Here is a 15,601-nt window from a genome sequence, read left to right as displayed (position 1 = left end):
TTAAGAGTCATACAGTGATATTAAAAAAGGCCATTCTCAGTAATGGGAAAACTATCTTCTAAGATTAATGCCAGGACTATATTTAACATTACTTCCTATTGAAGAAAAGGATTATCCCACAAATACAAGTAATTTTTTTTTTACAGAAACAAAAATACAATTGTGTGATAAGGATTAGTGCTTGCTATGTGAAAAGTAGCCCTGAGGTTTAACTTTCAGGCATCAAAGGCTCAACACATCTGGCTTGTACAGATAAAAGCAACAATCCATCTTTCTTAGGGTTTTTTTTTTTTTTGCTTCATCTGACTTGAGGTAAAAGAAACAGTTCCATCTGTCCATAATATTGTAACTATTATAAATGAATAATTTATATTTACTTTTATGTACCTTAACTTTAATAGTCTGTGCTATTTAATTTTTAGACAAGTATTTGTTTGTATGTGTACATATCAAAATTCACATTTGCTTGCTATATTTTTCAATATTAAAATTAATAGTACATTATTTGTTGTTAATTTTGATTATTTATTTTATAGATATCCTATAACTGCTACATTTCAGCATAAGATAAGTACTGTTTTAAAATATAACATGGCAAAAAATAATTTCCATTGAATTCTTTCTCTTCCTCCAAATGTTAGAATTCTATTATTTCCTTGGTGTTAGCCATAGATCTGTCTGTAAGGGCAAGGGACAAACATATTGGTTTGAAATTTCCATTCCATTCTATTCTTGCCTATGAATAACTCCTAACAGATTTATTATCATCTAGATCAGGAGTGAAATTCAGCAGGTTCTGACAGGTTCTGGAGAACTGGTAGCGGAAATTTTGAGTAGTTCGGAGAACCTCTGGCTGGTCCCACAGTAGGGTGGGATGGAGATTTTGTAATATCCTTTCCCTGGAGTGGGGAGGGAATGGGGATTTTGCAGTATCCTTCCCCTGCCACGCCCACCAAGCAACACCCACAGAACCGGTAGTAAAAAAAATTGAATTTCACCACTGATCTAGATCAGGCATGTCCAACCTCCTGCCCATAGGCCACAGGTGATGCTGGACAGATAGTAATGTTCCTTGTAACTTGCCTATTTCTATGGCACAGTGTATCATTCTATTTTTGCTGTCCATGCGAAAAATAAGTGTTGCCAACAAGCACCAGAACATATCAAAAGCCTTTCAAATACCTATTTGCGTGATCACTGTATGCAAGAGGGCTATTTATTTGTATTGTTAGTTATTATTCGCTCTGCAGCAGGCAACTGAAAATCTTAAAATTTATCTGTGAGTTTAGCAAGTGTATTTCAAAGTCCATGAACTATTAACTAGATTGGAGAAGATGAAAAACTTCTAACTATCATCCATAGTTATCTTACAGTATAGCTATACTAGTTTGTAATATAATAACAATTAAGAAATCAGCATCAAGTTACAGATTTTCTACCTAGCTGTGGAATTGATCCAGAAATTTATATATGTCAAACAGACATCATTAAGTCCAAAGCAAAGAAGTGTTTTGAGATCATATCCTAACACTTCAAAGGTGCATGCATGCTTCCCTGGCAGCCTGTAACTCAGTTTCTTAGTGGCATAATCAGAAAGCATGCCATTTTACATGTATGCAACAGACGTCCCTAGACTGGCACACTTTGTAAGATGCAGCACTGCAGCAGATATTGGGACTAGAATCATATGTCAGGGAAGCCATGAATCTTCCTGCGCCCACAGCTGGAGATCATAAGACTATTGTGAAAAGAAAATCACTTGGAGCAAAAACTGGAACTATCTCCTTTGGGATGTGCAGGGATGGTGGTGGTAATTTAGTATGATGCAATAAAAAAGGCAGCCCTTGGGCAAAGATAAGAAAAAGTTGTATCAAGGAAAGCTTGATACATTATTTTTATTTCAAAACACCGATGACCCAAATATATCTATGACAGTTCTTAATATAAAACAAGCAATAAAATTGGATTGATTTTTTGAAGATATTTTTAATATTTTCTGAAAATATTATTCAAGATCAGCCTTGAACCAGATATTTGTGAAAATGAAGACTAACATTGTCAAAAGAAAACAGTCTTAAAAATAAATCAAGCCATTATTCAAACAAAGAATAGAAAAAAAATTGGAGTATAGAAAGCCCCCCAAAGAGAACTGCTTTTAGTCTTACATAGAGTGAACAAAATAAAACACAAAAAATTGCATTGACTTTTACAGCAATATAGAATAGTTACATAGTTATACTGTAGATATATAACTCTAGCTATGTAACAGTCACTAAAACACTTCCATAATAGCTTCTTAGATTTTCTGAAATGAAAATATTTCTAAGTGTTCTTGGATTTTATGTATCCATTTTTTTCTGTATCAAGGAGAGACCTGCCAATAGCAATAATACTTAGACTTATATATGGCTTCCCAGTGCTTTACAGCCCTCTCTAAGCAGTTTACAGAGTCAGCATATTGCCCCAACAATCTGGGTCCTCATTTTACTGACCTCAGAAGGATGGAACACTGAGTCAACCTTGAGCCAGGTGAGATTCAATCTGCCAACTGCTGGCAGCCAGTGATCAGCAGAAGTAGCCTGCAATACTGCACTCTAACCACTGCATCACTGCGGCTCTTTGAAATGTAGTAATGTGATAATGCAATAGTTAATTCATACAGTAAATACACAAGATACACAAATAAGGTAACAAATATATTACTTTATATTACTTTATGATTCATGATTTCAGTACTGATTCTAAGTACTGAATGTAGAATAAATAAAACATTGATTATCAACTCACTGAACTTGCCTACCAGAATATTATAAATTTATTAACTGAAGTAACATGGAGACATTCTAATCTAACTACTAACTGTATTGTATGTACACATGGAATGAAATATTTACAGAAAGAAAGCTATTGAAAAGTATTAGATTTATGGTCTTCAGTTTGCTTTAACAAGTCACTCTAGAGAGTGATCTCTTTGCAAATATGGAATTTATAAAACATCTCAATGCTTTAAAAATCCATGGGAGAAATCAGCATGGCATCTTGGGGAATTTCTGTGGAAATATATCAACCTTTTAAAGTTTAGTAGAGGGAATAAAAGATGACATCCAGACACAGAAAGAGAATCTACTGTGTGAACTGAATGCCAATGACTAAAATCATAGAAGTATATCTTATAATTGTTTTCAAAGGCAGAAATAATTAATTATGCGCATTAATAACTTATTTAAATTCTTTTGCTTCTTTATGAAACTAAAAGGAGGCCTTCTCTGTATTTCAAAGCCTCAGTTGCAATTTAAATTTAGCAGGATTCAATTATATGTAATTTTAGATTACATGTGTAGCCTCTAATTATTCTTTTCAAGCATTTTATTTCTTCTCTGATCTGTGTTTTAAGTTCTTTTCAGAAGTTAGACAGATGTGAAGTACTGAAATAATCACACAAAATGTGTATCTACATGTTCTAAAGTATTATGACTTCTAAATGCATATTTCTAATATTCCATGAATTTCATAAGACTGTCAACTCATAAAGTAGTCCTGGCCTGCCCTTGAGTAATCTAAATGCCCTTAGAAAGATGGAATTATATAAAATGTCTTTTAATTAATTACTATACAGCTAGTAAAATTTCATATGGTCTTAAGCACTTACATATATATATGGCACATATACATTTTGTATTTATAAAAATACAAATCCAATCAGAAGATAATGACAAATGTATTCTGCAAATGACTGAGAAAAGTTTATGAAGAAATCTCAGCAGATTAGGTAGCAGTTTCCATACTCCTTAGGAAAGAAATTGATCGTGTTTTTTATATACACAGTATAATAATTAGGCATTAATTTCTCAATATTCTACAGCACAACATAAATAATCATTATGTATCAAAAAAAGTCAAACAATAAAACATATATAACGGAGCCACCCTATTTTCAAGGTAATGGTTCTGCCTGAAATGGAAAAATATCTAAGACAAAAACCTTTCAGAAGCATACAAGGTATGATTTCAGATATGAAAATTGTAACTTTGGATATCTGGAAATGTCTTACCTAAAGATATCTTTGGCAGATATTGACTCTTTAAAATTATGATCAAATTCCTTATAAAATAAGTACCAGGAACCAACCTGCTAACGTTTTGAGGATTTCTAGCAAGCTAGAGGGACATGAATTTATGTATCTTTTTTTCTTTATAACTCTTTTTTTTTTTGGCATTTTACCCTAGTTGGAACTGTGTTGTCCACAACTGGCAACAAAAAGAGTGTGCATGTGTGAGAACTGTGTGTGTGTGTGTGTGTGCGTGTGTGTGTGCATGTGTGTGTGTATACTGGTTTCAAAACCGTTGAAAATGTTCTAAAGAGCAAAAGAACCAAAGACAATGAAGGAAATGGTCTAAAAAACAAAATTTGGTTGTAAATAGTTAACCAGAGTTTTATGATATCCTTTGGGAAGACTTTCATTTTTGCTGATATTTAAAACAGTGCCTTAAGCAAAAACTATTCTTCTCATGTATAGGGGGGGAAAAACATTGTTAGGTTTAAAAATCAAGATGGAGTTAGAATAATACATTTTCTATATAATACTCATCAGTTTGAAGCAGACATACTCATGCTACTACAAACCCATGAAATTAATGCAATTTAAACTGATTGTAATTAAATTGTATCATTGACTAGTTAGTTTACTTAATAGATCTAATTATTCCTTCAGCAGTTTTATGTATATGTATAATTTCATAAACAAATTAGATAATCTATCTATCATCCATCTATCTATCTATCATCTATCTATCATCTATCTATCTATCTATCTATCTATCTATCATCTATCTATCTATCTATCTATCTATCTATCTATCTATCTATCACCTATCTATCTATCTATCTATCTATCTATCTATCTATCTATCATCTATCTATCACCTATCTATCTATCTATCTATCTATCTATCTATCTATCTATCTATCTATCTATCTATCATCTATCTATCATCTATCTATCTATCTATCTATCTATCTATCTATCTATCTATCTATCATCTATCTATCATCTATCTATATATTACTGTCTTGTTTTGGAGTCTTTAGCACTGTTAAGATATTTCTGCTAGGGAGGAAAAACTATTCTTTTAAGCTCAATCTTATTTTGTAAAGTGAACCACCAAATAAATTCCACAAAGCTATATATGTAATAAATATGCTTGTAGTTATATAATCGTGTAACTGACCTTAAGACCATCATGAAAATATAGAACCCTTAAAGAGATTTGTGACTACATTTAATGAAAAATTTTGCATCTAACTTTGAAAATTGTTTTATATACTACACCAAGATGAAATAATTTGCATGCATTATTTCTTGTTAAAATCAAAAGCAAAGCAATGATTTTCAATTTCAGTTTCCTTATTACCAGTTCTATTTATACATGTTTTGATTTAATGCATATAAAGTAATTGTTTTCCCAGATATATTCAGCACATAATTAGATAATTATTTTATCAAATTTATTATACTTTAAAACACCATCTTATTAATAGGTAGGTTTTACTGTCTGAACTGGAACTGAATCAAAGTGCCAAACTTCTCTCAGTTTATACCAGCTATGCAATCATTTAATACTTCAGTCATTGATGAATTTTAATTGGACTAAATGAAATGTATGATTCCACTTTCTAGCACAAACATTTCGGGTTAGTAAGAATACCAGCAATAAACATGGAATGATATATGAAGTAAAGCATGGTCACAATAAAGTATAAGAAAAAATAGGGAGTGTAATAAAAGGAATTGCAGCAGCACACATTTGTAAAATAAAGATGAGTGAAACAAAGTGGCTTTACAATTCTTGTGGACAAAGAAGAAATATGTTTCAAAGAAATTTACCTGCCAGCATAATTGCGGCAGCTGCACCATCTAATCTCTATCAGTCATAATCTGGAAAAGTGCCACTTTTTATTAGCCAGGTAATAGAGGGACTGAAATTATTTATACAAGCCCATGTGAACCACTCCGCTTGCTCCAGTGCATTCTGATGACTTAATTAGATAGTCAGTGTAACACATGTGGCTTTTCAGTCAGGTTCATCACAAAAGGCCAGTTCATCAAAGGACAAGATTTGTGCAATATACAACTATTTCAGAAATACAGATTTTTCATTAAGCATCATGCAGCTGACTATGCTTCTTGTTTGTCACCATCTATTCAGGCAATTAAATAAAACCTCATGCAGGATAAACTAAGGCTAATAAAGAGACCTTGAATTGAAGTGCAGCTGGCAATCTTTCCTTTATTAGGACCTGGCAGCGTCTGTAGTGACAGCATGTACAAGGCAAGGCATGTCGGTTGGTTTCTTATTCTTACTCCCTTTGCTTTTTAGTATCTGCCTTTTTGGGGCATGACATTTTGGCTGATAGAATTTCCAGCCCTTTGTTATCCTCTCAAAAAGGGAAAGAATAAACAAAGGTCACATTTAGAGCTAGAGAAAATGAAACATTCAAAAGGCATTGACAATTTCTATGTGTCAATCAAGATGACAAGCAAGAAGACAATTGTGTAGTTGAAAAAAAAGACAGCAATATATATTTCTTTTTAAAGCTGTTGTTTCTAGCCTTTTAAATAGCATGACATAGACATATTTCAGAAAAGATAGATACTAAATTTCATAGATTTATCAATGAACCTTTTTGTTGCTTTTGTTCAATACATATCTACAGCTGGCCTCTAAGAAAATATTTGCCAAGATCAAAAATGAAAAGAAATCAAAGAATGAAAGCTTTTCATAATCCTTAGAAATATTTATGGAAAATATACACCATATTAGACATGTATCTTGTTATTGTAGTCTTCAATTTAAAATAGAAGTTTGATATTTCTCTTTTAAATTTATGCTGCTACAAATAATTGTCTTTTCAACTACAATATAGTATACAGGTTTTAGGCTTAGTTTTATTCTCTTACATGATGTAACATAATATAATGTAAAAATATGACCTGACATTTTTTTCAGTTTAATCAGCATTTAAAAAATTATAGTCATCTCATAAATATAACTACTACATCCAGCCTAATGATATCAAATTTCCATGGTCTCATAGAGTTATTTCTCTCTTTCTCTCTCTCTCACTATCTCATACACATACACACACACAACAGTATACATGAAATATTTATATGAAACATTCAATGTATGAAATATTCAGTGCAGTTTACTATTACATTAAAGAATTATGAAGTATTTTGTAGAGTCAGACTCTAGAAGTCTTCTTTGGAGTCTTTTATAATTTCATATTGAACAGAAGGCTGTTGATCCTTAAAAAATAACATTTTTTTCCCATTTGTTTCTTTTAAAAAGAAATAGCCCTAAATTACATGCAAGCTTTGTACACTGAATAAGCATTCTGAACATAAGCAAAACTCTCCATCAGTGGTGATTCTTGGATTACATTAGATTAATTCTAAAATATGTTTGTCTCATGAGCTTCATTAATTTCCAAAGATCATTAATCTTTATTACTTAGCTAATTCTAACCCTCACAGAAGGCAGAGTTCTCACCTTGGTGAACTTTTCAACAATCTAACAGAAACTGGCAGAAGCAACATTATTGAATATGTTATTATCTTTTGTACTTATTGAAAACAAAAGTCTCCCAGCCATAAATGTCTTAAAAGAGACATTGTTATTCTAAGGTAATATAACGATGACCAAAGCAGAAACTAGCACTCCAAACAGAAATGTCAATTTGGTGCTATGTACTCTTTATGTAAGAGACTATCGGGCTCATAAGAACTTTCAGTGTGATGTGTTGTTTTCTGCTCATTACATAAATTAACATCATATTACATATTCTTGCCCTAAGAGCTTACATACCTCAGTCAATTTATCCATGCATTTGTGGAAAGTATTTGTACTTAAAAATGTATAAGTAAATTTTAACTATCACATCAGTAGTGTTTTTGAAATTTCATATATTTTGATGAATTAAATCTTACCTGGAGTAAGTTGACCAAGCAGCTGATGGATCCAGGATAGGCTGAGTATGGCTCCCATGACAGTAAAAGAATAATGTTTCCATTTCATGTTGTGTCTGTTCTTGCATCCCATAAGTTCACCAGCACTTTCTATACTGTTATTTCTATTAATACATAAAATAACAAATTTTATTGTTAGACAATAGGTAAAAAATACTATACCAAATTTAGTATAGGCAAATATACAATATTTTTTAAACCATCATTAAACCAATTTCATTGTATTTAAGTACAATGACAATAAAGATTATACTTATACTTATTAAAAACATTTGGATTCTGAGCTTCTAGCTGGTACCTTAACCACTACACCATTAGACCAACTAGCTATCTTTTTTTTTTGCTATTCTCTCAGTTCCACGAGTTTCAGGCAGTTTAAAATCTAATTAATAAATAAGCCATTAAATAAAATGTACACTTCACACTCTGAAATCACTTATACCTTCCGGACTAGACAATCATTAGATACTCACAAAGATAAAGGAAATTGAATTGTATAAAATGATAATACATCAAACACACACACATACATGCATGCACACAAATACATCTTCAGTGCAATAATTATTATTGTTGTTGCTTCTTGTTGTTTTCCTGTAGCTGTTCCAGGAAATTAGTCATTTGTATTTGTTGAGTTGGGTTTTCATAAAAATATATATTTGATAGCAGACTGGGGTGAGCTGCTCTTAGGGAAGGAGACCTTTTGGTGAATTATTTAAAATATTTCCTTAATAATGTACATGCAACAACATGCTGTATACATCCTATAAGTTCTATTGAGCTCCATTGTGGTTACTGCTTTGTATGTTTGAACAACAAGGATAAACAATATTCAACTAAATGACTCTTCTGGAATGTTGAGCCATTGTGCATTGTCTCACAAAAAGGTTGCTAGACATGTTGTCTAATCACAAATAGTTGACAGGGTAGATGAAAGCACATATAAAACCTATTTATAAAAGAACAAGTTAGTCATTATCTATCATCCCTCGTATCTCTTTAAAATGCTCTCTATTTTTTTCTTTTTTATGGATAAGAGCCAGCAGTGGGTTGCGGCTCCCGTTGCAACAGGTATGCTGCAACAGGAGCTGGGCATGCACCATGGGCACGCACGCTGCGCACGCATGAGCACCCACCGCCTGCGACGCTCCAGGTGGTCGGCGGAGTCAAACTATTCTCCAAGGCACCTGAGGGTAGAACAAGAAGCAATGGGTGGAAACTAATCAAGGAGAGAAGCAACTTAGAACGGAGGAGAAATTTCCTGACAGTTAGAACAATTAATCAGTGGAACAGCTTGCCTCCAGAAGTTCTGAATGCCCCAACAATGGAAGTCTTTAAGAAGATGCTGGATAGCCATTTGTCTGAAATGGTATAGGGTTTCCTGCTAGGCAGGGGGTTGGACTAGAAGACCTCCAAGGTCCCTTCCAACTCTGCTAATGTATTGTATTGTACAGGAAAAGATTTTTGTATCTAAACAAAAATCATATCCAAACTTCCAAACAGTGAAGTGTAAGGATGACTGAAACAAACAGATTTATCAATAATGCATGCTCTTATAAAGTTTGAAGTAGCTAGTGCTTATTATGAATATAACTTCCAAAAAGACACGTATTCTTGGAATCCTGAATTTGCAGATTTTTCTTCTACCATCCTGCTCTATTCACATTGCTTATTTTTCAGAGGCTATTGATATGACATTGGAGCTGCAAAATACAGAGAAATTATTGGATCTGATTTTGCTTCAGCAAGTCTGAGCCTTTTGTTACAGCAGTTGACACATCTCATTCTAATCACCTGACAACTATCTCTTCTGACAAAATAACTCAGAATGGAAATGAACTATCTTCAGTTTGCAGTTTTTTAAAATTAGAAATTACTAATTATTTCAGTTAGGATTACATCTATACATAACAAAATATTATTATGTAGTCAAAATACATAATAAAGATTCTTTTGAAGTTAACGAGAATCATGGTGATAAGAATACATGTCCAGTTTTCTTGGCTGAAGTACAGAAATGGTTGCTATTGGCATTTTCAGTGACACTTTTGACTATCTAGCTTGTAGGCTTGATATTTATTGGTGATTTGTCATGCACATGCTAATCAGGTACAAATCTCAGCTTTTTATTGTTGATGGCATTTTTCAGGTCAGACAAGATTGATTATATACTGTCACCTGGTTGAGTAGTCAAATTCATTAGAAAATCTTAATTATATATTGGACTGATTTAGTTACTCCTTTGATATTTGATTATTTTGATACAATGTATTAATTTGGCTCAATTTTAATATTTTTACTATGAGTAGTGGGAACTGGATGATATACAAATCCAAATAAATAAATTAATTCCTATTTTTAACTTTTTATTTAAAAATATCCATTTTAAAATATTGTATGTTTAATTTTATGACAGAAAAATCATCACCTATTATAAAATACTTTATAAACTCAGCTACTTGAGATTTTGACTAGATTTAATGAGAAAAACATAGCTCACTGAGAATTTCCCCCTAAATTGTTATCTAAATTGTATGCTGTTCCAATTCAGTTAGCATGCTAAAATACTACATAAAATATAAAAATTGAGATTCAGTGTTCTCTAAACAAACAAAAAATCACAATCTGCATATATCCCATGTACTTAATCTATAGGTCATTTTAAAATGTCTGTACTAAAATTAGATCAGGTAGATTACTTACAAGAAAGATACACTTGCACTTCTAGTATCTTTTATCTTGTGAATTCCAAAATAACAACAAAAAGCAAGCTAATATTTTTAGCTCCATAAATTCTAATTTTCAATGTTGATTTACTTTCTTTTCCTATTTTAAAATTTGTGTCGACTTTATTTGGGGATAGTTTATTAAAACTTTTTGTTGGGTTTTGCATTTTACACTAAGTCTTTTACTGGGCATAATGACATTGCCTCAAGCATGTCTACCCCAAATAAGTAACTGCTACTGAAATGTTTATTTACATAGCAATATTATTTATATTATACCTATAATATATAAATTATATTATAAATTTGCAATGCTGAAATATATTTATAAACCAATAGCTATATTCAATTTTCTTTTAAAATATAAAATCGTTGTCCAAAAGTATTTAAATCTACGGTAACATACTTAATATATTCAGAAATACCAGAGAGGAGTCCCTGCCTCATCACATTTCAATAACAATCTGATATACACCTAATTACCATTTGAGAGATTTTAAAGTTACACAGCAAAGCTTGGCAGGGACACAACCAGAAATTAAATTGTGCCCTGGAGCCACGGATGGACAATATAGCATTTCATTTAACTGACAAGATGCAAATTCTAGAATATCCCTAGTGACTACAAAATAGGAATTAAGCAGCAAAATTTACCAGTCACTATCAATGTTGTTTCATACCTTCTTTAAATCCAAGAAAGCTTTTTCAAGGTTACATTTTTTTTTCTGATGAAGGAAATAAAACTCTTAGGTTACTGAATAACATTCTGTTCATTTACAAATTTACAAATTCTATACAGAAGCACATAGAAGGCAACACAGCTCTAAACTTCCCCAATTACCTATAGTTGGTGATAGGAATGTAAAGAATTGAAAGAAAATACAATGAATGAATGAATTATTGTAGAAAAAGTCAATTTTCCACAAGTCCGCTGATCTGTAGTCTAAAATAAACATTCATAGATGTCCTTGGTTTCAGAGCAACACCATTTAAATTTCCTTTCCTTTCCTTATTTCAAATTTGCATTTCAAGTTTAAATATATAATTAGTATAGTACATCTTTGTATTTATTTATTTATGAAATGTATAGGTTGCCCCAATTCATTACAACTCTGGGTGACTTAAGAAAGGCAACATACAAACTGCTGTAGAATAATAGCTATTACAATAAATTCACTCCTATCTTAAAATAAAACCAATTTTATTTTATGCAATTCAGCTAAATTATCTTTTACTTGCTCTGATACTGAATAACAGCAATCAAAAAAGCCCATTTCTCTTCATTAAAGTATACTATTAATAAAACAACAAAAATTGTTTTATTTTGAAAGCAAATTGAGGATGGTGCAGCATGGACTCTGTGTATGTATCAGAGGTGGATTGCTCCCGGATCAGCCCAGATTGGCTGAACAGGTACTGATGGCGGCAGGACGCATGCACAGAGGCATCGCATGAGCAGGAGCAAACCGGTAGCGCCCGGCTTTGAAACCCACCTGTAGTATGTATGTATATATATGTTAGCAAAAATGTGTATTATTGAGCTAAAAGAACACAAGTATATAGATCTTCCAGTTGTTAAGAAATCATACTTTACATTGAAAAGAATATCACAAAGTTCAGATTTCTATTTTTTTCAAAAATGTATAAATATTTCAGGACAGTCCTTACTTAACAACTCTTTATTCAGGAACTGTCAAAGTTACAATGGCACTGAACGAGTGGTACTTATGACTAGTTCTGGAAGTTCTGGCTGTACTAGCCTCCTCAAGGTCATGTGATTGCAATCTAGGTATTTGGCAATTGGCTCACAATTACAACAGTTTCAATATCCTGTGGTCACATGATTGTCACTTACAACTTTCCTGCTGGCTTCCCACAAGCAAAGTCTGTGGAGGAAATGCTGCAAGTTGCTCTAGCTCACCTGATAGCTAACTCCAGTCTTTCACACTTGTACTAAGCCTCGCAGGCTTACCAATACACCCTTTTTCATCAAGCTTTCCCATGCTTGCACAATGAAATCTGCTTCACTTGGAAAAGCCATTTACTTTATTGCTGGCCTGCTAGTAAGTTATCCAGGTCTCATTTAATGACCCACAATCCTCATTTAACAATGTCAATGAGGAGAAATGGGATGCCCAGTCACCATCATTAACTGAGGATTGCCTGTATTAAGGTTTACATGGGTTAAACTGACATTGGAGTTTTGTTTTGCATCAAATTCAATACATGGGGAAAACGATGAAAAGAGAAAGAAGATGGCAGAAAGTAAAGAAATAACTACCAATTAATTTCTGAAGGCTACATCAAGGAAAAGTTATTGGTATTTTAAAGATGATGTTTGTAAATATTTAGGATAAGAAATATGTTTTATAATTATAAATTAAATTGAGTTTTCAGAAATTTATTTCCACATGCCCATGCCAAAGTTTAGCAATGTCCTTATTATATCTATTTTAATACAAACCTAAGAAAAAATAAGTTAGGATTGAAAAATAAGGCTTTAAGTTCCCAAGGGAAGAATTTGAACAAAGATTTGTCGTGTGACTCAGGTCAGGGGTCCCCAACCACCGTGGCCACAGCCCACTACCAGACTGTGGCCTGTTTGGAACGAGGCTGTATGAACGGCAAGCTGGAATGCATTCACGCAGCTCAACTTGCATGAGCGGCAGGCACACTGCTTGCATGGGCCGTTTTCCCTCTCTCCCAAGGTGTAAAGCTTGGGAACTGCTGCTGTGACTCATTGCCAGAGGTGGAAAAGCTCAATCAATCAATCAATCAATTTAAATTTATTAGCCGCTCCCTTTCCGAATAGGACTCGGGGCGGCGTACAATGGAGTAAAAAACATATAACATTTACATAAACCCATGGCATACATAAATACAAAAACACACATGTACGGAGGAGGTTAACAGATACAATACATAGACAATTAAAAACCATTAAAATACCCTAATTATAAAACCCCATGTACAATCCAAATTCAAAATGTTAAAAACAGACAGTCAGGAGGGGTACGAGAAAATTACGGTTGAGCCAGGCCAGATAGTTGAAAGAGGTGGGTCTTCAGTTGTACACGGAAGGAGCGGAGATCGGAAGTAATCCTGATGTCACGGGGGAGGTCATTCCACAGGGCTGGGCCCATCACAGAGAAGGCTCTGCTCCTGGGTGTCGCCCCCCGGCACTGTTTGGCGGACGGCACCCGGAGAAGTCCCTCTCTGTGAGAGCGGATTGGTCGTAGGGATGTGTGGGGCAGGATGCGATCCTGCATGTAACTAGGCCCTGTGCCATGAAGCGCTTTAAAGATCATAATCAAGACCTTGAAACGCACTCGGTAGACCACAGGAAGCCAGTGCAGCTCGCGCAGGAGAGGTGTTACAGGGGAGAATCTAGTCCTCCCCATGATCACCCGCGCGGCCGCGTTCTGGACCAACTGTAGTCTCCGAGTGCATCTCAAAGGAAGCCCCATGTAGAGAGCATTGCAGTAGTCCAGGCGAGACGTCACCAGCGCATGGGTGACTGTGCGTAGGGCATCCCGGTCCAATAAGGGGCGCAATTGGCGCATCAGGCGAACCTGATGGAACGCCCCCCTTGCCACGGCTGTTACATGGTCATCCATGGACAGCCGGGCATCCAGGAGGACGCCCAAATTGCGCACCTGTTCCATAGGGGCTAATTGCACGCCCCCAATGGCCAGAGATGGAAGCACCTGGTTGAACCGGGGCGCCGGAAGCCACAGCCACTCCGTCTTGGAAGGGTTGAGTTTCAGTCGGTTGCCATCCATCCAGATCCGTACGGCCTCCAAACACCGGGACATCACTTCGATGGCCTCATTGGGGTGGTTCGGGGTGGAGATGTATAGCTGAGTGTCATCAGCATACAGATGATATCCCACCCCAAAGCCACGGATGATCTCGCCCAGCGGTTTCATGTATGTGTTGAACAGGAGAGGCGAGAGTACCGAACCCTGTGGCACTCCACATGTGAGAGGCCTCCGGGTCGATCTCTGCTCCCCTGCCAACACACGTTGCGTCCGGTCAGTGAGGTAGGAGCCAAACCACCGTAAAACGGTGCCCCTGACTCCCAGCCCCTCCAGCCGGTGCAACAGGATACCATGGTCGATGGTATCGAAAGCCGCCGAGAGGTCTAATAGGACCAGGATAGAGGAACAACCCCTATCTCTGGCCCGCCAGAGATCATCCACCAATGCGACCAAGGCCGTCTCCGTGCTGTGCCCGGGTCGGAAGCCGGACTGGCGCGGGTCTAGATAATCATTTTCCTCCAGGTGGCGTGGGAACTGCTGTACCACCACACTCTCTACAACCTTCGCTAGAAAAGGAAGGTTGGAGACTGGACGGTAATTGACTAGGTCCGTCGGGTCCAGGGAAGGCTTCTTGAGCAGGGGTCTCACCACCGCCTCTTTCAAGGCGGCTGGTAGAGACCCCTCACCCAACGAAGTGTTCACTAGGACCAGGAGCCAGTCACGTGTAACCTCCCAGGATGCCAGTACAAGCCAGGAGGGACACGGGTCCAATAAACATGTGGTGGGTCGCAGACGTCCACGCAACCTGTCCAAATCCTCGATGGCAACCGAATCAAACTCCTCCCAAAGCGGACCCTCAAGACTCGCCACGGGCGTCTCTACTGAACCACTGAAGGGGGCCCATCCCATCCGGATTTGAGCGACTTTGTCATGTAGATATTTCCCAAACTCCTCTGCTCTACCCTGTAAAGGGGCTTCCCGCGGCCTCTCAAACAAGAGGGAGCGAGTCACCCGAAACAAGGCGGCAGGGCGGTTATCTGCAGACGCAATAAGGGCGGCGCAATGTTGACGTTTGGCCGCTCTT

General features: G+C 35.6%; 1 protein-coding gene across 1 annotated transcript in view; it reads right to left on the bottom strand.

Moving 5' to 3' along the window:
• Positions 1-15,601, bottom strand: part of ROBO1 (roundabout guidance receptor 1) — a 464,376-nt gene that overhangs the window by 403,324 nt on the left and 45,451 nt on the right. The window contains exon 2 of the mRNA XM_081951684.1: positions 7,992-8,134. Coding sequence (XP_081807810.1) covers positions 7,992-8,103 — 112 coding nt within the window. The 5' untranslated portion in view covers positions 8,104-8,134. The remainder of the gene's footprint in view (positions 1-7,991; positions 8,135-15,601) is intronic.

The sequence above is a fragment of the Natrix helvetica genome (assembly GCF_964273705.1).
Source record: "Natrix helvetica genome assembly, chromosome: 4".
NCBI classification, from domain to species: Eukaryota; Metazoa; Chordata; class Lepidosauria; order Squamata; family Natricidae; genus Natrix; species Natrix helvetica.
This window is presented reverse-complemented; position numbering and strand designations above follow the sequence as displayed.